Here is a 22,061-nt window from a genome sequence, read left to right as displayed (position 1 = left end):
CTAAGATGGCATCTGTTCCACCATGCTGCCCTTGATTGGGGGAACCCACCTCAATGACTATAGAGTCTAGAACGATTTCCCCCGTAGCGATCCGCATTCACATCCCAGGAAGGACCCTGACTGAAGAAGAACAAACTTAAGAATATTCTTCTTTGACTTGCTTCGCGTCAGTTATCCTTCACCAAAGAAAGGCTCAGAAATCATGCATTCAACGGGTTGGCGTACCCCACGTTCCTTGCTCAGAATGACGTGATCTAGCGATCTGAAGTGCTTCCAAACCGGGCTGACAGGCGGAAAAATCACTGCCGCGTCACGGCTAGGCATTGCAAGAGCCGCATGTTTCATGAAAACCCGCGGTTTTCGACTGCGGTTATTCGCTGTCCGCCATAGAGTCTCATGTTAAAGAAAAGCCGCAATTGCGCTTAATACCACGGCTGCGAAGCCCAATCACGGCTCCCATGGACGCAGGCGAGGATCCTGGAATCGTCTTGGGGGGCGGGGGTCAGTACGGGGCAAGGTCAGGCGATCTCCCCCGCCTCTTGGAGCCGTGGAATGGTCGAGAGGACATCGTCGTCGGGAAGTTCGGACACCGATTATGGCTTCACCAACCGCAAGCAGACCGACGCTGAGACCTTGCTCCTCTCGAGGCCCAGACCGCCCGCAACACATACCCATCTTCATATACCCGGAATGAAGGGAGCGGATATCAATCCACGAGAAGTACCACCTCACCATTCTGATAGCATCCGGACGGGCATTGGAGCTCCGATCCGATGGACGATCACGGCTGCGCTCAGCAGTTACGGGCTACTCGAGGTGAAGATCTTGACTCCGGAAAGAGTTCTTCGGCCAATTTCAGGTGCGTCCAGGTGCACACTGTCGTCGATTGTCGCCCCGATGGCTGGCCGGAAAGACCACCAGATTGAAGGGCGGGTCTAGCAATGACCGAAGCACGCGCGAAGTTTATCGAGAACAGGGAAAATGTAACTGTGGCAGGAAGTTGAAGGATCGCAGGATTCTTGAAGGTTCAACTCGAACTTATTCTGCAAACCCCACCTGCTTTCTTGGGTATCTACTGGCTCCAATTATGAAGAACACTGACTCCGACTGATCGAGATGGGGCAAGCTTTGCACATTGAATGCTTGTCCGAGCGTCGAGGGCAACTCGTGCGGGTGTCCATCTTACGCCAATCAATTTGTAGTTTTCTTCACTGATGTTATGCAACCGGCTGCCGAAGCGGGGCTCACTGAGTTGCTTCGGCTGCAATGATTGACTCTGATGAGGACGTGGTCAGGACTCGGCTCGATCGGAATTCCCCGGCGTATTTCCATAACTTGATGCCCGTGCCGTTTGTTGCTGACACTTCCGGATGGACATTGACAGGACGCTGGCGTCGAATGGAGATTCCATGATCCTCCGTTGGTTTGTGCTTGAGGTCTACTCGAGCCGCTTCTAAGGATCGAGGAAGCGCAGAATCAGGCTCTTGGATCGGGTTCCACAGAACTCTCTGGAATATCTTCATGTCGGAAACGAGGTTCCTGGGACGAAATCGTTTTCGAGCGATGCATATTATCAGGAGACTGCCATCCGAATGATGCTCTCGAACACTTTCGGAACGAGCGAAAAAGCTCCATGCTGGAAATTTCCTCAGGTCTTTTCCCCCGCTCACAGATACAGCCGGTGAACGGGTCGCACGCGGACGGAGACTTGCACCGAGAAGCACCACTCGCATACTAGCTTACCCGACCTCTCGGATTCTGAATCCGATGCATGTCATTCGGTATTTCTGGACGAGGTCAAATATTTAAGATCTATTCGACGGCCAGAGTTTGTTACGTGTCAATGGGAATCGTCCTTCCATCGGATACGCCAAGATTGAGATAGCCTAGGGCCTAGGACTTTCGGGGGTGTCTGATAGTGGTACAGAACGGACAATCTCTTCACCTACAGGAGCCGACAGCTCGTTCGCCGTAACGATAGCCCTCACCCGAGACACCTTACGACACGAGCGGAGATGTCCGAAGCGGTGGCGTCTTTGCAAGGGGACGAGGCGCTTCGCTCAGCCATTGGAGATTACTTCCGAGGCAGGCTTCACTTGCTCCCGATGGGCAGGTGATGGCTCCGATACTCGAACCCAGGAATACATCGATCTCGCAAAGCCCGGGACCAGCCCTCCGTTCCTAAGGTCGAAGAGGACACACTATCTCACCTCTTCCGATGAAGATATGATCGGGAGGGACTCCCTCAAGGGTGGCGACCACCCATGTTTCGGTACGAGTCGGTAGAGCTCGTCGATGAGTCTGCAGAGGAAATTTGATATCTGCAATTTTTTCGTATTCGCAGATTTCTGGGCGATCGCCCTGCCGCCGCGCCGAGCTTTGACGTCGTTCATCAGTCGCTCACCCACTAATGAGCGTATTCTCGTTGCTCTACGGAATCCGCCAAGGTCGAAGGATTATCGGGGATAGAAGGGCTTCCGATGGCAGACTCGAGGTCAGGGAACTCAAATGGTAGGTACAGTCCAGCTTCGATGACGTGTAGAGTAAGGAGGAGGATCATCCGAGCTGGGATCCGTATGCGGTCTTAGATTTGAAGACCGCGACGGTCGGGAGCGATCACGCATGAATATACAACAGTGACACCGGGAAGCCATGAATGTGTTTAACACTTTCCTCGGCTGTCTCGAACGCGTTGGACCGTCGAACCGTTCCATTTCATTAATCCGGGGGAAGGGCGAAAAAATTGTACTTTCTACTGAAGCTCAACCTATGTACTTGGGTCGATCTCTCTTCATTCATGTACCCCAAAGTTTGATCGACACATGAATCGCAATCTCCCTCTTTTGAATTCTGGATCAGCGAAACTTTCTGTTTCGCCTGCCGTTCACTTTCTCTCAGGCTCCGGGCTGTACATGGAAATTCCTTCCGAAATAATCGGGGAAGTTTCGGGATACGTCATCCAAGTTCCCTACAGAGGTAAACAGAAGATCCATGATTGAGATGTGAACAAGAAAATTGAGCCGAATTGTACCGCTAGGAGGTTTTCCGAAAGTCGCGAAAAATTCTGCGATTCCGTGCTAAAATGCATAAAACCTCTTCAGTGAAGAGCAACATTCGTTTTTCTTCATTCTTGCATGACGATGGTTCGAACTTATCAAGGGAATCGCTAGACTGAGCTGCGTGGATCACTCCTCCAGAAGTCTGTTTTGCTATTCGAAATCTCCAGAATCGCTTCTGCTCGTTTTTTTTTCTGGTCGCGAAGATACGGGCATCCGGTGTGAGGAGCGAGGCTCGATCGATCGCCAACTCCAGCGCAGTACGTCCGTCGTACTGAAGAAACGGTCGCGAACATTCGTGTTCGCTCCGAGAAGAGACCGCGTCGGAATAGAGAAGATATCTGCGTCATACAGGATCAAAACAAGGCTGAGTCAAGATGCAATGCTGAGAGGGAAGGGACGATCGAATCTTTCTCTTCGGGGATGAGGAGCTCTTCCCCTCGCTGCCCAAAGTCTCAACCTCGGAGGGCGATTCCAGAAGCTAATTAATTGTACAGTGTTGATCCACCGGCGCATTTTCATCATTGGGGTAGCAGGGGGCTGGATTTGTGTGAAAGGGACGTCGCATACGAGCTACTAGTCACAGCCCGTTCCGCCCGAGGTTCCTCGTTCGCGGATGAGAATAAACCACGGATTTTCCTTCCTCAACGGCATTTTCCGTAGAAGCAAGGTGCCAGATCTGAACATATTTCCCAGTTCCAAAGGCAAGCTAAGTAAATGAATATATTGGGTAGTTCGCATCATGGCTGCCTGCTGATGCCTACCAAATCAGCAGCCTCGCTCGGTGAGCGATTCTTTACGCGGCTTGGATTCTCCCAGGAGACGCCTCCAGGAGAGCGGCCCGATAGTTGAGGCTTACGAAGTAGTGATCTTGTACGGAGCTTTGGGCAATAACATAAGCTAGTTGCAATCCTCGTGCTCACGAACAATTCTTCGAGCCTCGGTCCCTCGCGTCCACGGACGGCCAGTCCCACCATGGAATCATGGCGACCGACAGATCGAGGACTACTTCATATTTTCTTACGTCTTTTTCTCAAACGTCAAGCGATGCCTTCCGCATCAGCAGGCTTCATTCACCTTGTAGACCTGGTATACAGAAGGATCTAATCGTGCTGTGCGACGTGGGTCCAGAGCGCGCTTTTGATTAAGGTAGTTCTGACAACCGACCGAAGTCCTGGAATCGTTCACATTTTTTATCAACTCTGAGCAGGATTTTATCAATTCGATGGCATCTCATTCTAATCAGCACTATATCATTCGCTGGCTCCGGCCCATGGAAATCGCATTAGGACGAGGACTTAGTCACTAGAGCGCATTGATTGAGTCGGATCGACGGCAGTCACTTGGAAGGCGAGGTAGTCGTCCTAATAATGGTCAGCGGAACAAATGATGGGGCACGAAGTGCGCTGCCACGGCAAGACTTTGCTGCCGAGCTCAGGGCGCTTATCGAATCTGTGCATCGAGATCTTCAAGCCCGACTTGGCAGCTTCTTCGAAGAGCAACGTGCAGCTAATCCCCTCCGGTCAAACAGTATTCTCGCATACAGCATGGTACATCATTCACGCTCGGATTCAACTCGGACTTCCGATAATTCGGAGTTGCGGACTCAATGAAGGGTTTCCACGATGGATTGAGACGAAGCTTCGAAAGGCTCATATTGCTTCCCAGAGCTATTAGATGGAGCCATGCTCGGTGAGATTCGTGTCGAGGATTTGCCATGCTAAGTGATTCGAATATTGACTCATTCCAATTCAGCGGGGATCTACGTCGGCATGGACCGACGTCGACGGCAACGCGAGTTTGCGTAAGGAGCCTTCCCCACTTTGCCTCTCTTCTTGATCTTCATCTGGACACCTTCCCTCGCCATCTTGGGCATTGGTGCTCGTTAGCTCAGCCTCAGCTGTGTTCTCATGATCAAACAGTGACTGTGTGCGGTGTGCGTGAAAGCAAACAACTGATTCGGCGAGAGATATTCCACTTCTGCAATCGACATTGCTGCTGCCGACGTTCGGAGTTCCCCATACGCTCTGCTCACTCGGACAGAAATGGAGGGACATCTCGGACATCTCACCGAGCGACAGCAAGCAGCTCTGACTGAGGTGAACCGCCTTGAATCCCATTTTCGTGGTAGAGTATGCCGAACGTATTTAGGATATGCAAGTGCCTTTCTTCCGGTCTGATTCCGGACTCTTGCCAAGCAGCGAGAATTTGCAGCGTGTCAGAGTACCTCTTACCTCGTTCGATTCTCTACCGAAAACGTAAGATCGGTCAAGGGTCCAGGGGCTATTCCGAAATGAGATGAGCCAGAATTCGATGAAGATCCTTGCTGCATGGCTGCTCCGAAGTATGAGTCTTGCTTCATTCACGCGACCAAGACGTAAGTGGCTTCTTCTGGCTAGAAGGAGTCAAGAATCACTCTTTTGCGTAATCAAGGCTCGGGGAACGTACAATTCAAGATCAATCGTCTGCCGAAGAGCGAGCGTCGAAGCTTCAATCCCCCGCTTTTGATTCCGATGGGCCGCAGTCGGAAACTCCATGGGGATGAGAGTCACCTGATTGAAGGTCGGTCCCGGAATATGGCAAGGTCGAGGCGGCAAAGACTCCGGCGATCACCAGAAAAACCCCTATGATGACCCATTTCTGGAGCTACAAACCGAGCACTTCTGCGGAACTGACGCGTGAAGAACGGAAGCGAGACTCACACGTTTGCGATTGGATGTTCGCAAATCACGGACGATCTGAGAGTGGCCTCAATCGAAGAGTTTCGATGAAAGCCCCTGTAGTGCGAGCTGCATACGAGACGGAGGGAGTCTAAAGTACAGAATCGGTAATCGCCTCTCATTTCTCTTTCCAGTTCAAGCAGCTCGCACGTGGACTGCTCACCGAGAACTATCACGATGATTACTTTTGCCTCCGATGGCTGCGTGGTAATCATTTATCGAGATTCAGCGATCTTTTCGCTCGTCATTCATGATGTGTGAATCAAGGCTCTGCGAGGAAGAGCTCAAATATCCGAAGCGCGGTCTGGAACATTTCGTACTTTTCAGCGAGGAATTTCAATGTCGAAGCGGCGAAGGCCATGCTCGAAAAGGTACCCGCGAGCTTCCCCATTAAATACCCCATTTGATATGCAGATATAATTTTATTCCATCAGAGGCTTTCCGAGCTTCCCTCGGAGTGGCTCATTCCGATCGTTCGGGGAGTAATCCAAGCAAAAAGCGACCGTAGATGGAGGAAATCTTCGGAGAAATCGAAAGTGCCTCTGATTGCCTGAAATGTGTGCCTGCTTCCATCCGAGCTTTAATGTCGTAACGAGCGATCACATCATTTCGATAATTTGTTCCGGCTAGCCATCGCAGAAATTAGTTCGGAATCTCTCGATAAAGCCGAAGAATGCTTGCTGGACTCCCGCAAACGACTGCCTCAGAAGCGAGAGTCTGATGATCAAACAAGAATCATTTCTCCGCGAGTGGTTGGCTATCCTTGGCTCGCCATGGAGGTGCAATATCAGGAACCTTTCCGGAGGGAATGAGAGCGCCTTCCTCATGAAGACTTGCATTACGCCTGTCTGTGGTTTCACATGCGTCCCCGGGAGCTCATTGTTGTTAAAACACCAGGTCGCAGAGGAATCGGCGTATAGCCCAGCTCACGATGACATTTGGGGCATTGGGCTAGCCTCTTTTGCGGCGGTTATATCGACAAGAGTGACTCATCGCTTCTTCTCCGAACTTCAGAGCCTTCACTTCCGAAAAAGTTGGAGACTAGATCATATTTTGGAGGAATTCAAAATCAATAAGGTAAGTCCCCGAGATCCGACCCGAGACTGGTATAGACTCAGAGAAAGCTCAATGCAGCGTGTCCGTCTTCAAGGGTCTCCAAAAAATATATCCTGGAGGAATCCTTGGATTCGACAAACTCGGGGGCTGCGTCATGATTTATCCGATGGCCAACATGCAACCGAAATGTAAGCTCGTCGCGTGTGCGACAGGACTCATGTACGCTGAGGTATAGAACGAGGATGGCCTCTGTTTCAAACGCCTGCCTTTGCGTCTCAGACTTCCTCGAGTTCACTCGACGGACCGACGTTGTGAAAGTCGTGCTCCATCGAATGGAAAGAGCACTACTGCTTCTGCGAGAGCAACGCGCCAAGGTGAGTAGCCTGGAGATGCAGCCTCGAATTCTCATACCAAACAGAGCATACGACACGGAATTCGGCCTCGACGTGGCTTCAAAATTGTTGAGATAGACAACGGAGACATTCTCATGGGGAATTTTCGAACAGACGGGCCGCAACGTCGAAGCGAACACGATCATTTTCGATCTCTCGGACTTCGACATCACGACCAATCTGTCGACTGCCGGTAAGCTGGTGTCTCCTTCTTTCTCGCGAAATAGAAGTCTCCGGGCCGGTCGCACGGCTTCCTTCCACTGACGAAGACGAAGAAGGACGAGAAGGGAAATTGCGTCGCCAACGCTAGAACGATCCGCTGACGAATCGTTGATCTAATTGGCAGATAGCGATCTAGGAGAGATGTCTGCACATATAAAACAGACCCAGAGCCCTTTCCCAAGTTTGATCTCGAGGCAGTAGAGGGATCCGACTCGGTCATGTATTTCCCGCTCTCATGAGCTACATTCTCCTCTTCAGCGTTCTCAATCTACAGAGACCTCGTATCGACCTACGAATTAAATTATCCCGAAAGTTTGAGTCATGCCTTCGTGATAAATGGTAGGTTATTTCTTCCCATAACGCCATCGTGACTTCCGATTCACCGTCTAGAGTCTGGACGGGCCCGGACGTCAAATTTCTTCCACCAGAACAGCATGTCGCATAGAAACGAATCATATGAGGGCCGAGAGTATACGACTCGATAGAATCGGCAATCGGATTCCATCCATCTATCTTCCAGCTCCACCGATCTTCAGTCTATTTTTCAATCTCCTGAAACCCTTGCTCAATGGTACCACGCTTTCGAAAGTACAAATTTTCGGAAAAGGTGACTAAGTCTCTCTCGTCGCTGGAATGATATGCCGGAGCTGGAAGAATCAGACTCCGGACTCCCTTAGCGGCTCCGCTCTCGAGCGCCATCTTCCAGAATTATCTTCCAGATCCATCGAAGTGGAAACCGGTTTTATTGGACGCCATTGACGCTGATCAATTGCCGGTTCGGTACGGTGGAACGCGGACCGGTAGGAACGGCGATGAAGGCTGTGAGGATGAGATCACCTACGTCGATAAACTGAACAATGAGGTGATTAATACACGTAAATCACTTACACTTAGCTACATTTGTGAAGCTACATCGGCTCAAGGAACGACTCAAACGCTCAATTGCTCCGCAGGTCGTCCAGCAGATGATACGACTGATCCCCGAGGCGGATCGTTTGATAAAGGCACGTTAGCCCCCTTCGACGGTGCGGCGTTCCGCAGACTTGCTCTCCCTGTGAACTCGAATGCTCAGATGGTCGATTCCTTGATCCATGGGCAGGGGTACTGCAATTTTTCATCGAAAGCTCATGATCTATCCCCATAATTTTCCAGGCATGTGTTGGTCGCCGTTCAGTTCACGATCACGTGGTTTTGATCGAAGAGGCGAACAGCGCTCTCAAAGTCGAATTCGAATCTGACGGTCACGACATCGCATTTGCTATCTTGAGACGAGCGTCGGCGAAAGGTGCGCAGGGACTTTTTCGCAGATGAGGAAGATGCTCATGGTCGATAGTCGCTAACATCCCTTGCATTTCCATGACGCTCCAAAAATCCTTATTTGCAGATTCAGAGAAGATTGTGCTCGAGAATAAGCGATACAACTCTCATCAAGTACGATTGATAGAACTGGGACGACTCTTGGCGAACCGAGAAGTTCGCTGAAGATAAATTCTGATATCAGATCGTAACTTCGTATTGACATGCATGATGTTCTCCCTATAAACGGATCGTCCCTTACAGGCTTCCGCACTCATATGCATTCGGTGTCCAGCTCCCTCCGAATACATTCTCCGTTTTGATAACACTTTCTCAGCGCTCCGCTCGAAAAGTATCGCCTTCAACCTCCAGATAATACCCGCGGCAAAAGTCAACGACGACATGCTCATGATTCACGAACCCTGACCGGATTGAGCCGGCGGGTTATCTAGAGGAAATTGTATCGATATTCCGGGATCGTATACCTAGACGAATAAATTAAAAAAAAAGTGTGTTTGGATCAGCAAGCACTGTGGTTTTCCTTTTATCATACAGAAGTCCTGAATTCAAACTCCATGAAGTTGTTGCGATAACTCTCCGGTTGAATAAATAATCTCGCCGAACGAGACCTTTTGGATTAATTTGCTTCGACCTGCTGTGCGATTTTTCACCTATCGTTCCGAGCAATGATCGGCATGGCGTCTAGAGCTGATGATGGCCGTAGCGAATGAGGATTTTATTTATCAGACGAGGCTGGGTGGTCTCGGGTCTCCCGAAGCCTCGATGACCGGCCGGGCTGTTTCCGTCGAGCCGGCGTCTGAATATCGCGAGGTTCCAGGCAGCTTCTCTGCGCGAACCACTCGAGAGAAAAAGAAACGCCGAGAGAGCCCTTGTGAGCGGCCTAAGAGAATTTCCCAGTCGAGAAGATCTGAATTGTCCCCTATGCTCAGCTCGTCCTTCGACGAACTTCTGATATTGTTGATGAGTTCGAGCAGCATTTTCCGTAGGATTCGCAGCACTTGTTCGGCATAGAGCCGCACCTCTCGCGATAGACTCCGGGACTCTGACAGACCTGACACAAGCCATCGAACCATATTGATCAGCTGGGAAGAAATTTCGCCGAGGCGATCACGCAGCTCTTGGATATTCGCTGTAGCATTTAAGGTGGTCAAGTGATTGAGGAGCCGCTGTTTTTGGAGGCGATACTTCCGGAACATGTCAAGATCCTCCGTGATGTTCCGATTGGCCCTGTCTGCCTCTGTCAGTCGGTCGAAGTGTTGGTGCAGCATGAGAGCGGCGAATCTGCTCGGCTGAATGGCCATGTTCAGCCTTCGCGATAGGATGTACTTTTCGATTTCATCCAATTGCTGGCTGATGTTATTTTTCAATAGCTTCCATTGGTAGAGCAGGAGCGGCTCACTTCTCACGCTCGATTGTCGCACGGATGGAATTACGACTTCCAATGTTTTTACTTCTGGAATTTTCGAAGAATCTTCGATCAGAACCTGCGGGCAGTTGGTGGCGTTCTGCAACTCCGAATTGACCTCGACTTCGTTGCTGTAATCGATCGTTTCTTCAGCGATCTCGGACTCGTCGTCCCCTCTATCATCGCTCGAGTGTGCCTCATCCTCTGCGACACTCCGACTCGATCCGGAACGATCCGGGTCCTGTGAATTTGAGAGAAGAGGATGAGAAGCCTGTTCCCACCGGAAGTACAATTTACGCAGTCCCAACTCACTCTCTCCGGATTTAGCAGCCGGTTGGATGTCGTTTCGGCCGTCGCCGTGCTCGGTTTCAGGGCTGGATTGACGTCGCGCTCGGTCGTGAGTCTAGAAGAAGGCGAGAGGGAACTGCTCGGCGGTACGGGAGCTGCGTGGGAAACCGGAATATTCGCAGGTGCTTCCGATGTCGGCGAGTCCTCTATTGCAGTCTTGTCGTGCTCTGAGGATACTCATTCTATTAGCCTCTATTGTAGAACATCATAAGTAGGCCTTGCCGACATCATCGGGCATGAGCTCGGGCTGACGATTGAGTTCTCGCGATTCTTGGCTTTCTCGCTCATAGACATCATAGACTATCCGCTCCAAGGTGCATGGGACTCTAATTCCGAAATTCTCGGGAAATAGTGGAGATTTCGTATATTGAGGCACTAACCCGCAACAGCGATCGTCGCGGCGTCGAATCCCTCAGTTTTGTGCAATTCATCCCTAGCGGAGGCGGATACTTCTCTGGAAATGGGAAAGCTGGGAGAAAAAACTAGAAAATAAGCTTAGCTTACTCCCGCTCGGGGATGAGTGCGCGCTAACCGCTCACCTTGTGCGGAGGGAATTCGATCCGACGGCCGTAATTGCGGGCGTAAGGGTAGTGTGCTCGATGGACGAGGTTTGTGGCACCGACCTAGACCTTAGGAGGTCTGATGATTCGACTAGATCGTCTTGAAGCGTCGCCTCGGCCAGATTCGGGGCTTCACGGTGGGCCCCGGAACGCTCTCGAGGCACATCTTCAGTCGATACTGCGGAGACATATGTGAAGCGTGGCTCCCTTGTCAAGCCGTGGATGGCAGAATCGTAATCTTCGTAACTTCCGTCAGGACCCGAATTGTAGACTGATTCGGCAGCTTCACGATTTGGGAAATCGTGTGTGTTCATCATTCGTGAATCAACCTTAGGCTGGGAGGGAGACGGTAGAATTCTGTCAAATACGTCATTCGTTGTCAGCATGCCATGACTGTAGGATTCTGACGCATTCTCGGCTTCGGAAACTTTTCGGGGCTTGGATCCGGGGATAAGCGGGATGGATGGGATGGATGTTCTTCTCCCTGGAGTCGGTGGCATCGAGGGCTGAATATAATCTTGAGATTCCGTCTTCTCCAGGCTCGAGATCCATGCTTTGTTCAAGTTCATCGAAATAGGATGCTCATTGCTCCTAAGGGTTGACAAGGTGGGCGATGATCGTAGATCTGAAGTAGATTGCATCGAGGGCGCTCCTGGTTTCAGAGCGGCGTTCGTTGCCGACAGACCACCATCGGCTCCCGATGCGTCGAGGCCGACGACGGCACCAGATGAAAGAATCGTTCCTTGATCGGTGAATGGGGGCTCGAGGGACCAAGATTCAAGGGAAGATTCTCCCGTCCGTCGAGGGGAATGGCCGAAGCCTTGCCTGGAGTCGCTGTCTTCTGAGTTCCGAGCAGTGTCCCCAGAACCCGCGACGTTGCTGACCTCCGTAGGGAGGCCCACCGGATACTGAGATCCGAGATCTTCATAGAAACCCGAGGAGGATTGTCGACTTCCACTTGAGATGCCCCCTTGATTTGAGTCGTCGGATATCGTAGAGATCCTATCCTCATCGAAGTCTGCAGCCGTGGCGATGGACCATGAATAGGAAAAGATAAATGAAAGTTAGGAATCTTCCAAATCGACGCTCCCAGCGTTCGCTGCCTGCCGCAGACCTATGGAAGCAATATCCGCTCGTAGGATACGTTTACGAGTTGCCCGATCATTCAATGTACCCCAAACGCTCTACGGAGAGAAATCCCGCCGTGCTCAACTTTCGAGACGCAGACGCTGTTGTCTGTGGCTCAGAGAGCAGTCCTTTCTTGAACTTTGACCATGGCACCTCTCGCCGTTTTGCCTCTTGCGACTCGGGCTCGATACAAATAATGGGAGAAAAAGCAACTCCGCATTTCTTTGCCAGATAGGTCGATTCCACGAACGTCGACGTCGCGTCGTTCCTCATTGTGGGCCATTCATGCGCCTATTCTCTCAGGACGGATGACTCTTGCGATGCTCCTGAGGAGTGTCCCTGAATGGAGCATAAACTCGAATCTCGTCTTGAGCGTAGACGAGTCGAGCATCAATCGCAAGTGCTGGTAGGCCCAGGTTGCACAGACGTCACGAGAGAAGACAGACATCGACCTTCTCGACCAATTCGCCGGCGCGTTGTGGCATTGAATTCACTACACACTAAGAAGACCGCCAGCATACCTCGAGCGAGAGTCACGGCGGAGGCTGCGAGAAACCGAGGGCCATGAGACCCTGACCGAGACCTAGTCTCAGGAACACCCATGGACGGCGACGGTTCACCCGTCCCTCTGAGGTACTCTGATATATTGGTTCTGAACAAACCTGAGTTTTGATTGAAACGATACGTGGTGCTGATGATGTCGCTGGGACCAGCGTCCGCTCTCTCGGCCGAAGAATAGAAAGGCCAGAAGACGTTCTTGGCATAACCCGTCATACGCCCTAGCACTCCTTCGGGTGCATCCTGAGTGATTTGTCGAACTGTTGCTGGGAGCTGGGTCGTGAGGTGTCCTGAAGCTGACACTCTGTGGCTGGATCCAGATCCGCCTGACGCCTCAAGATTAGTTGGGCTTGGGAAGTTCTCTCCTCTCATCCTCGTCTGAGTATCATAATCACTCCTCCCTGTGTCACCAATTGCCCGGGGAGATCCTTGTTCCCTCCAGGTAGTACTCCAAGCCGCAGGAGAGCTGTTATCCGAGAGCTGATCACGGGTGCGTGTAGAAGCCCCTGATAGCTCCGTACGGCTCGGAGCGGAGCTTTCGCCTTCTGAAAGAGTCCCATTTTCCAATAATGAAGATTCTTCCAGATAGCCATTCAACTCCGATCACCTCTACTCCGGAAAACTTCCACCCCCCATCCCCCAAAAAGTTTCTCGGTCGTACTGCTAGAGCAGCGTTTCTCAAACTAGGGGGACGCGTCTCCTGGGGGAGACGCGGGAGAAATCTAGGGGGGACGCTCAGGGTTCTGAGAATTCCCGACCGACCTGATTTCAAGTTTCAGAAAGCTTACCAAACTCATTGCTACTGTACTCCAAGCTTATAATCATTGTACAATTAGAGGATGAAGCCGTATGTCTCGGTCGAAACTCTACATTCTCATATATTCGATGACCCTCGGGGGAGACGCGAGCGCTCCCCTAGAGGCAGAAGGGAGACGTAGGAGAAAAAAGTTTGAGAATCGCTGTGCTAGAGTATAGACCCCGAGGAGGCGCGTCATAATTTCGCTGGTCTGGCCCCTTTTAAAACTCGGATTGGCCCCGCTAACTCGAAAAAATGCAGTGCGCTCCCCTGCCGAGAAGATTCGGCAGGAACGAGGGGCATCTGATGACGAGGGTGCGGACGACATTCGCGAGGTGAAGACCAAAGCTCCGCCGACCAATAATTCTACGTGCCGGCGGAGCCAGGAGGTCAGAGGAGACGACGCAGTTCAGAGTACAGAGAATGAATTTCGTGAGCGTTGGATACTCACCGATTTGAGGAGTATAATCAAGAAGGGTTGCCGGTCGGTCTGAGGGCGTCCTTGTTGCAGAGACGTGTCCTCCGTGTGATTGAGTCGGATCGAGACGACTTTCCGAAAGCCTCATCCCTCCGAGCCGTGTGACTGGAACAAGCTCCTCGGGGAATGCGGAAGAACCCCCGTAGGGTCTGGTGCCCTCTTCCAAATCTCCGAGATATGCGATGTTACCCTGTGCCATGCCCTCTGCGACTCCGACGATGGGTTCCTCTCTCGAAATGCCGGATGAGGAAAATCCTCCGCCCATAACGACAGTGGAGCGTGTTTGGTGGGCGTTCTCTACCGACCCGAGGAGTTCCTGCGATTGCATGCCAGTCCCTGAGCTCCCTCCACCGACAGCCATGCTCGCATGACCGAGACGGTTCGTCTCACCGAACCGCGTGGGGGGCGATGTCGACCACTGCGACGAATCCGTTCGATAGTCAAGGCGCTCAGTTCGTATTGGAACTACAGACCGAGTGAACGCATAATCAGACCGCTCCCCTCGCGTTTCAGCGTCCCATGGCAAGGAATCATCGGTTTGAACTCGTTCATCTGTTTGCATTGCACTGTTGATTGCTGTTGAGAGGCTGCTTCGCGTCGTCAATCCCACAGCAGTCTCCGATTCATCGGCAAGAGAAGATATCGTCCCAGCAGCTTGTGCCGCGGATACTTCTACACTCTCGGCTCTCGAGTCTCCGGTCAGGAGGCGTAACCCTCCGGGATCCGATGTTCCGATGAGCGAGGTAGCGATCCTTCCATCCTCGGGAGATTGCCTCGCAGTCTGCTCGTTTTTCGCGAGCCAAATCGCTGAGGATGGCCGACGATTATTCCGACCGGAATTTTCCCCGACGATCTCGCTGTACCTCAGCAATTCCGTTGCGTGAGGGTCGTAGCGGTCCGGTCGGCGCGGAGCCGAGGGATAATCGCGCGGGGGGTCATACAGCGTTTCTTCTCCGGAAACATCGCTATTTTGCAGCGAGCCCGCTCTGTAAGGATCGTAGCGGCTCGGGCTCTGCCGATCGGTAGGAAAATTCCTTTGAAGGTCGCCTCCGTCGCCTATGACCTCGCTGTTCCTCAGTAAGTCGGCTGCATAGGGATCGTAGCGAGCTGGTTGCTCTCGCCTGAGTGATTCCACTGCGTAAGGGTCGTAGCGGTCGGCTCGCTCCCGGCCCATGAAATACGGCCACGGGGGAACGTATCTCCCAGCCATGTCTCCGATCGCGCCGCTCCCAACGAGCTCGGAAGAAAAGCTCGCTGTGACCGCGTTCTGAGCGAGCCCAGATCCAGATTGCGAACCTTCGGCTCGACCTGACGATTCCGGGTCTGAAGTTCCGCTGCGGGCGGCTGCGACCTCGAAGCTTCCGGACGTCAGCGAAGAGCTCACTGACCCGTGATGTTCTGAGCGCCCAGAGCTATTTTCAGAAGCGGAGAAGCGCGAATACATATCTGGACTTGGTGTCGAGAGAATTCCGAAGGCATCGGATTCGACGGCTTCTTCCTGAAGATAAGCGCTCTGCTCAGACCCATCACTCGATCCCGAAGAGGATTGATTCGGACTGCTGTCTCGGGCCGTGTTCCGATCTCTACGATCGCCACCCGCCCCAACTCCGATGCCCGAGATCGACGTCGAGTAGTGTTGACCCGTGGGGAGACTCACACTTGCGGCTCCAGTGAACAAGCGCGCTGTATTTCCGTATCCCCGACCGCCCTCTTCCGTCGGCCCGACATGGGCACCGCGTACGGATGTAGTGACGCCGGAATCGCTGTCGGAAGTCTCATCGCCATACCGGCCCGTTTGAAGTCTATCCACGACATCGACCGGGATATAAGAGAATGTTGGCGAGCTGTAATAGGGGGATTCGGACTGGAGGAGTTCTGGCTGAGTTCCCGCGTTGAATTCCACATCATGAGGTGACGCAGTGGAGCTCCTCCCCCGCAGCGTTCCGCGCGTCGCTCTCGCGTCCTCCTCCAACCCGTAGCCAACGCTGTGCGATTCGAAAGGGAGCATCGTGTAGTAAACTGGCTCGATGAGGCCGTCGAGCGGGCTGACGCTACTGGCATCAGCTGAACTTGATCCAATTCGGGGATCCGACGAATCGTCTCGATCAGTATACGAGCCCCAGGTGGTAACATTCGGACCTTGCAAGGATCGACTTGAACTCACAAGCGGGACGTCTCGGTCGTTTCGAGACTCGGCTCCGAATGGGATTCGGTCATCATACGGATAATCGGTGACGCGCAATACAGAATAATTCGGATCTCCCTGATGCTCGAGCTCTTGCGCAGCGGACACCGGTCTCGGGGTCAACGATCGTTGTTGTGGAGGATCTGTTGACTCGACGATCATGAGCGACGCCGCCGGCGTGTCGGTCCTCACGGTCAGATGTTCTGCGCTGATACTCATCGCGGGGATTCCAGAAACGGAGAGTCCGCTCAACCCCGCCGCCCCTTGCGTCGTCTGCGAGATTCCGGCTGCTCCACCTTGGGCATTGTGAGATTCCGATCGCTCGCCTGACGGAGCCATTCCTCGCTGACCCCCATCTTCGAAAACCCACTTCTCAGTCGCGCTGCCAAGCATCAAGTTATCATTGACATTCGTCACGACTACATCCCGATATCCTCCGACCAAATTCGGGGGGGAATACGCGCGCGACGGCGATCTATAAGGCGGTTCTCCGTAGACCGAACTCGAAGCGCTGACCATGGCTCCGGTATTGGCTCTTTCGTTCGACATGAAATTTATCGTGGTGCGGGAGTCAGTTGTCGGCCGGTCCCCGTAGATTCGCGACGTTTGTTCCTTGGGATCGTTGACATCGTCTAATATACGTGAGATCTGCGAAGAACCCAATAGAATTCGAGGGTCGCGCCAACCAAGGGAATCGAGAGCTCCGCCATTCGGACTGGACCAGTCTGCTGCCGAACCCGAGCGGGAGACCGAAGAGCTGTCCCCAACATAATCATCGGAGTCTCCCCGTGCTCGCACAGAGAACATTCCTTGACTTCCGGGTTCCCGTGTAGTCACTGAGTGTTCTCGAGAGATCTTGTCATTCGAACGGAGCAAGTAGGAGAGCTTGCCATCATCTTCTGTCGATGTATCGGGCAAAGTCGAGGAGCCGAGCTCCGGGAGATCCACATCAGGCATCGAGACCTCGGCGCTCGTGGAGCCTTCACGTGCGCTTGCGTTTTCGGAAGAAGTTCCGATCGAAATAGTGTCGCCGTTGTCTTCCGTTTCACCGTGACGAGCTCGAGCTATGGGGTGAGGGGGAGTGCTGCTCATCCACGAGGATTCCCTGACGCTATCGCCGTTAGGTCCCATGACGCCCCCGAACGGGTTGGTGATGGATTCGATCCCACTCATGCCGGACGATTCTGAGATGAAACGCACGTGTGCTTCCGGGGCCCTCGATACCCCTTCTTCATAAAGATACCCCGCATTGCGCCGGAATCCTGGTGGCGGAGATAGAGATCGCGGCTCTCCCGATTCTTCCCGGCGAAGCTGGACAGAAGCTTCAGTAGGATAGATTAGCCATTCGTCATAGGCGTCCGTTTTCAAAAGTTCTTCGAGAAGAGCTGGCTCAGCGGTGATGGACTGATCCTGCGGGGAAGGGGCAACCGACGGTGACGGGAAATCTGTACTACCCATGACCCACTCCAAGGAGTCCGAAGTGATAGGTGGAGACCTCGGAAGTGTCGATCGCTCGTTCGACCCCACTGTGCTCTGGAAACCCGACGAGATTCCGAAAAATGGATTAGAGCGGATCTCCTCCGAAGATTGCGACAGGAAATCGTCGTCGCGCAAACTCGTCTGCTGTGTGATGGAGAGCACATCGACTCCATCCCCGATTATTGAACGAGTGTCTTGCACGCGGCTGTTTCCGTCGTCGTGATATTGAGAACTTGCTCCGTCATCCTCGTGTGGGCCCGGCGCGTCAGATGCAGCTTCGGAATTCGGAGAGTTTGTCAGGAACGGAACCAATGATGAAGTCTCCGCAGCGGCTCCGATCCCATTTTCCTGATCCCGAATGCCGGCGACCGTGAATATTCCAGGTTCTCTCTCCGCTTCGAGATATCCGCTTCGCGCTCCTGTCTCCATGGACCCTGAGACACCGGACCTTACCGGACCGAGCCGCGCGTCGGGGAGACCTCCGCGATCGGTCCGGATTTCAGTTCTGTAGGATGGTGGCTGCTGCGGAATCACAACCATGTGCCCCGAGGTGGCGCGAGACGATTCTTGGGGCTCAGAGTGGCCGAGAATTTCGGGTGAGAGCGTCATCAACGGGTCCTCGACGCTCAGGTCACGAGTCACGAGGAGAAAGGGTACGCTGGAAACCGTTTCTTCGTTCCCGAAGCCTTCGGTTGTGCTGGCATGGAGTCTCCTTGGGTACATTGACTTCGGCAACGAAGTTGAGACGAAAACTGATCGGGGACCGCTGCTGTCGAGCACCTCACTAGAGTCGACTGGTGGTCGCGAATCGGTGCGAATAGATGCGCTCGGCGCCCAGATGAGGGCGGAGGCCGCGGACCCCGGCAGTCCTTGGTCGTCTCCTTCTCCCTCGATGCCAGAATCGAAGACGAAAGAATCTCTCGCACCGAGATCGGTAGATTCGAGATCAGCAATGGCATCGATGGAATCCCGGAGGAGGGGATCTCCGGCTTGCGCTCCTCCGGGGTTAATCGCGGAGCTCGACTCGCTGCCACTAAACTCGTTTGGTAGCGCCCGGTAGGCGGACGTATCAACGACAGCGGTCTGCTCGGTCGAGCGGTCGTTTCCGGCGGGATGGAGCTGAGGGAAAACTCTAGCGCCGCCGCTTCGATCCAGCAGCTCGGAAGTAGACGGGGGCTCTGACCCCGATGGGCTTACCGAGGGGCTCCCCAAGACATCCGCTGCGTACATTCCTCGTGATCCACGGATGGCGTCGGTCGTCAGCAGGAACCGCGATTCGGTTGGAGACATCAACGGTGTTCTCGTTGGCTCCGCCCAAGACATTCTCGGCGAAGCCGATTCCTCCGAATACGGATCGATAGTAATACCGAGTTGCACCTCCTCTCGGTTCTGCGGATCCGCGTTTCCAACAATAACGAATCGCGAACCGTCATCGTCCCGATTCGACGAGATCTCGGAGCCGGCAGGATAGGCCCCATCGGGATCGGACCTCTCGTTCCCGGCTCCCATAGAACGTTCACGGGAGCTTCTGCCCTGTGAGGCTGCACGTCCTGGACTGGACATGGGAGGCCAGGAGTATTCTGGTTCCAGTGCATCGATTTCAAAATTCTCAACGAGAGCATGCGTCACGTTTGGCGCGGATTCGTATCTCGGACCAGGCTGGGAACTCCCAGGATGATCGACGAGAATTCGAGCGGGCATGTGGTCGACTTTCTCGAAGCTGGAGTAATCCTGACCGGCCACCCCGTGCGCGCGTTCCGCATCCTTTTGTAGATTGGCCCCCGCCTCGTTTCCGACCAGGAAGGGCGTCTCAGATTGCTGGAAGAAGAGGGATTTTTTTACATCGAGACACGTCCCTGAACGGACCCAAAATACGATTCGACGAGTTCTTAGAAGAAGCAAGCAGGATTTACATTCCGTAAGCCGGGTTCTGCCCTCGCTAATCGGCTGTAGAGCTCGCATTCAGCGGCATGGCTCTGCACACATTCAATTTGAGCTCCACGAATTTCTACGGAAACGTCCCTCCTGAGGACCTTGATCCGCCATCATCAAGGAGCATCTCGCTGTGAGAGCCTAATCTCACTGCTCCTCCCGGGACGCCAATGCCACCGCGCTAATTTTTGGATAGAGTGTCGTGTCGTGACTCTAGAAGCGGTTCTGAGTGTATCACTGCCACGAATGGCTCTCCCAGACCATGTGAATCTATTCGATCTTTCATTCTGAGTCTAAGTCCGGACCCGATGAGGGAGAGCGTCACGATAAATCGACCCGGAGCGGGAGAGTCGAGTCAACGCACAGCTCGGTATTCTTTCGGAAGTCAGAATTTTCACAAATGGTCACGATAATAATTAGACTGAAATCATGTCGGCGGCTCTGATTGGGGTGACAGAAATGGGCAGGGGGTACCTTCCGAAAAAGATCTCTCCCCAGCTTATCTGGATGCAAACCCGAATAAAGCCTTTTGGCATGCTGTGCACTTACCGTGTCCGGCCATTCCAAGGAAAAGTCACCACTCGGTGGGGACTCGGTATTTATCAGAAAACGATGATACGTCATCGACTCCGTGACGACGGCTTCGAGCAGGGTCATTTCAGTTTGCGGGTAGGTCGAAGAACGTTCGGAGTCAATGTCACCTGAGGTTTTCTCCAAGATTACGGAATCGAGTCGCGATCCTTCGCTTCCCTGAAGCCGCTGAATTGGAATGTCATCAGAGGTTCCGGTCGTCCGGCCACCCATCGGAGCCGGGACTGCCGGCGTTCCGTCTCGACTCCCTGGAACTTCCGTCCTATGATATCCTACAGGGCTCGGATGTGCGGGAGGTTTCCGTGCCGCTAACAACTGCGATGATTTTCCAAATTCGCTCTCCAAACTGTTCGAAAACTCTTGAGCTTCTCTCCCTCCCGTAGGGTCCGAAGGATCACGAATGGAAATTCTTTGAAACTGCGTTTCCGGTTCGTCCTGCTCTTCCGACAAGCTAAGGAAGTGGAGAACATTCGCTCCGACTTGACCGTCCTCGCCCGGCAGGTGTGGAGGCAGATTTGTCCCTCCGTCGTTCACCTGAGGGGCGGATCCCCGGTCGGGATCGAAAATTCTGGGAGCACCGCCACGGTCGACGGAATCGAGATCCCAAATTTTGAAAGCAGGGTCCTGATATGGCGCCAGCTGAGGTAAAAAATGTCCGCCCTCCTCGATCAGGGGAACGGGGAGCTCTTCAGGCACACTGGCGCGCTGGACGGACCCTCCTGGACGATTGAGGTAATTTATGCGCGGAAAACTATGCGCGCTTCGATATTCGTCAAGCCAAGGGTACAACCACGGACCCCTCGAATTGAAAAAAGTCCCGTTGCCGGCACTGAAGGCGAACTGAGGCGTCATTGGCGGGTGAGGAACGAAGGCTGGAATCTGCTGCGGTAGGGAGAGAGGCTGCACGGCGAACCAGGGCTGGTTCATCGGCACCATCGGAACAGCCGACCACGGCATCATCAGCGGCTTCGATTCACAACCCGAGCAACATTTCGTACTCGACTCCCGGAGTAACTTGAGTGTATCCACGAGCGTATCGATCAGATTGTGGAAGTCTCTCGCGCTCAACGTCACTGTCTTGCCGTCCGTGGCTGCAAATACACCTCGTTGATCAGTCCATGTCACCGATGATCCATCCCCCAGCCGGCTGTCTACACCGGAAGCGTACAGTCGTTGTGTGAGCACTGCGACCAGGGTGAGCACGTAGGTCCAAACGCCTCCGCGTTCCAGATGCGGGAAGACCGCCATCAGCGAGGTTGGGCTTCTTCACTGGCAGCGATTTCCATACAAGTATCTGTCACCTTGCGCGGGAATAATATGAGACTTGTCCGTTTGAAGCACGATCTCTCCCGTTATCTCTCGCTGTTGTCTGATAGATATTTGCTTCGGCGGAAGGTGCGCTCTGGCGATCGTCACGCAGAAGGACGGCGCAAGCTGTCGCAGCGCCACTGTGTCACGACGAACGATTATATTTTTGCCGGTATTCGATCGAGATCGCTGCCTTGCTCGGAGGCAGCTTGTTCGCCATTATGGCACGGGGGAATCCTACGGTCACCGTCGCTCAAGGCCTGCGAGCATGCTCACATGATGGATGTAGCTCTGCTACATTTTATAGTCTCGTTCATGTAATCACGATTTTTTCCGTCCCGGACGTCAGTGCGCTCGGCCTGACCGTTCGATCAGGAAGGGCGACGCTGCTCGCTCCATCAGCAGGGAGCTCTCTCCTCGAAATCCTCAGAGGCGATTTCATCAGCAATGGGAGGTTGGGGGTCGAGGTTTTCATGCGAGTTTCACTTGGAAAATTCTGCAAGAACTCTCGTACCTCTATCGCCTCCAAC

The 22,061-nt window shown here is 53.3% G+C and overlaps 1 protein-coding gene across 1 annotated transcript; it reads left to right on the top strand.

Moving 5' to 3' along the window:
* Window positions 1–4,930: 4,930 nt before the first annotated feature.
* Window positions 4,931–9,250, top strand: LOC100897847 (SEC14-like protein 2). The gene is made up of 14 exons (XM_003745393.2): window positions 4,931–5,155; window positions 5,911–5,983; window positions 6,104–6,147; window positions 6,791–6,853; window positions 6,927–7,020; window positions 7,112–7,206; window positions 7,339–7,417; window positions 7,705–7,785; window positions 7,967–8,053; window positions 8,166–8,308; window positions 8,400–8,450; window positions 8,599–8,731; window positions 8,831–8,877; window positions 9,007–9,250. The coding sequence occupies exons 1-14, from the start codon at window positions 5,102–5,104 to the stop codon at window positions 9,166–9,168; spliced, it is 1,206 nt and encodes a 401-aa protein (XP_003745441.1). The 5' UTR covers window positions 4,931–5,101; the 3' UTR covers window positions 9,169–9,250.
* Window positions 9,251–22,061: the final 12,811 nt, after the last annotated feature.

The sequence above is a fragment of the Galendromus occidentalis genome, unplaced genomic scaffold (assembly GCF_000255335.2).
Source record: "Galendromus occidentalis unplaced genomic scaffold, Mocc_1.1 scf7180000077483, whole genome shotgun sequence".
NCBI classification, from domain to species: Eukaryota; Metazoa; Arthropoda; class Arachnida; order Mesostigmata; family Phytoseiidae; genus Galendromus; species Galendromus occidentalis.
This window is presented reverse-complemented; position numbering and strand designations above follow the sequence as displayed.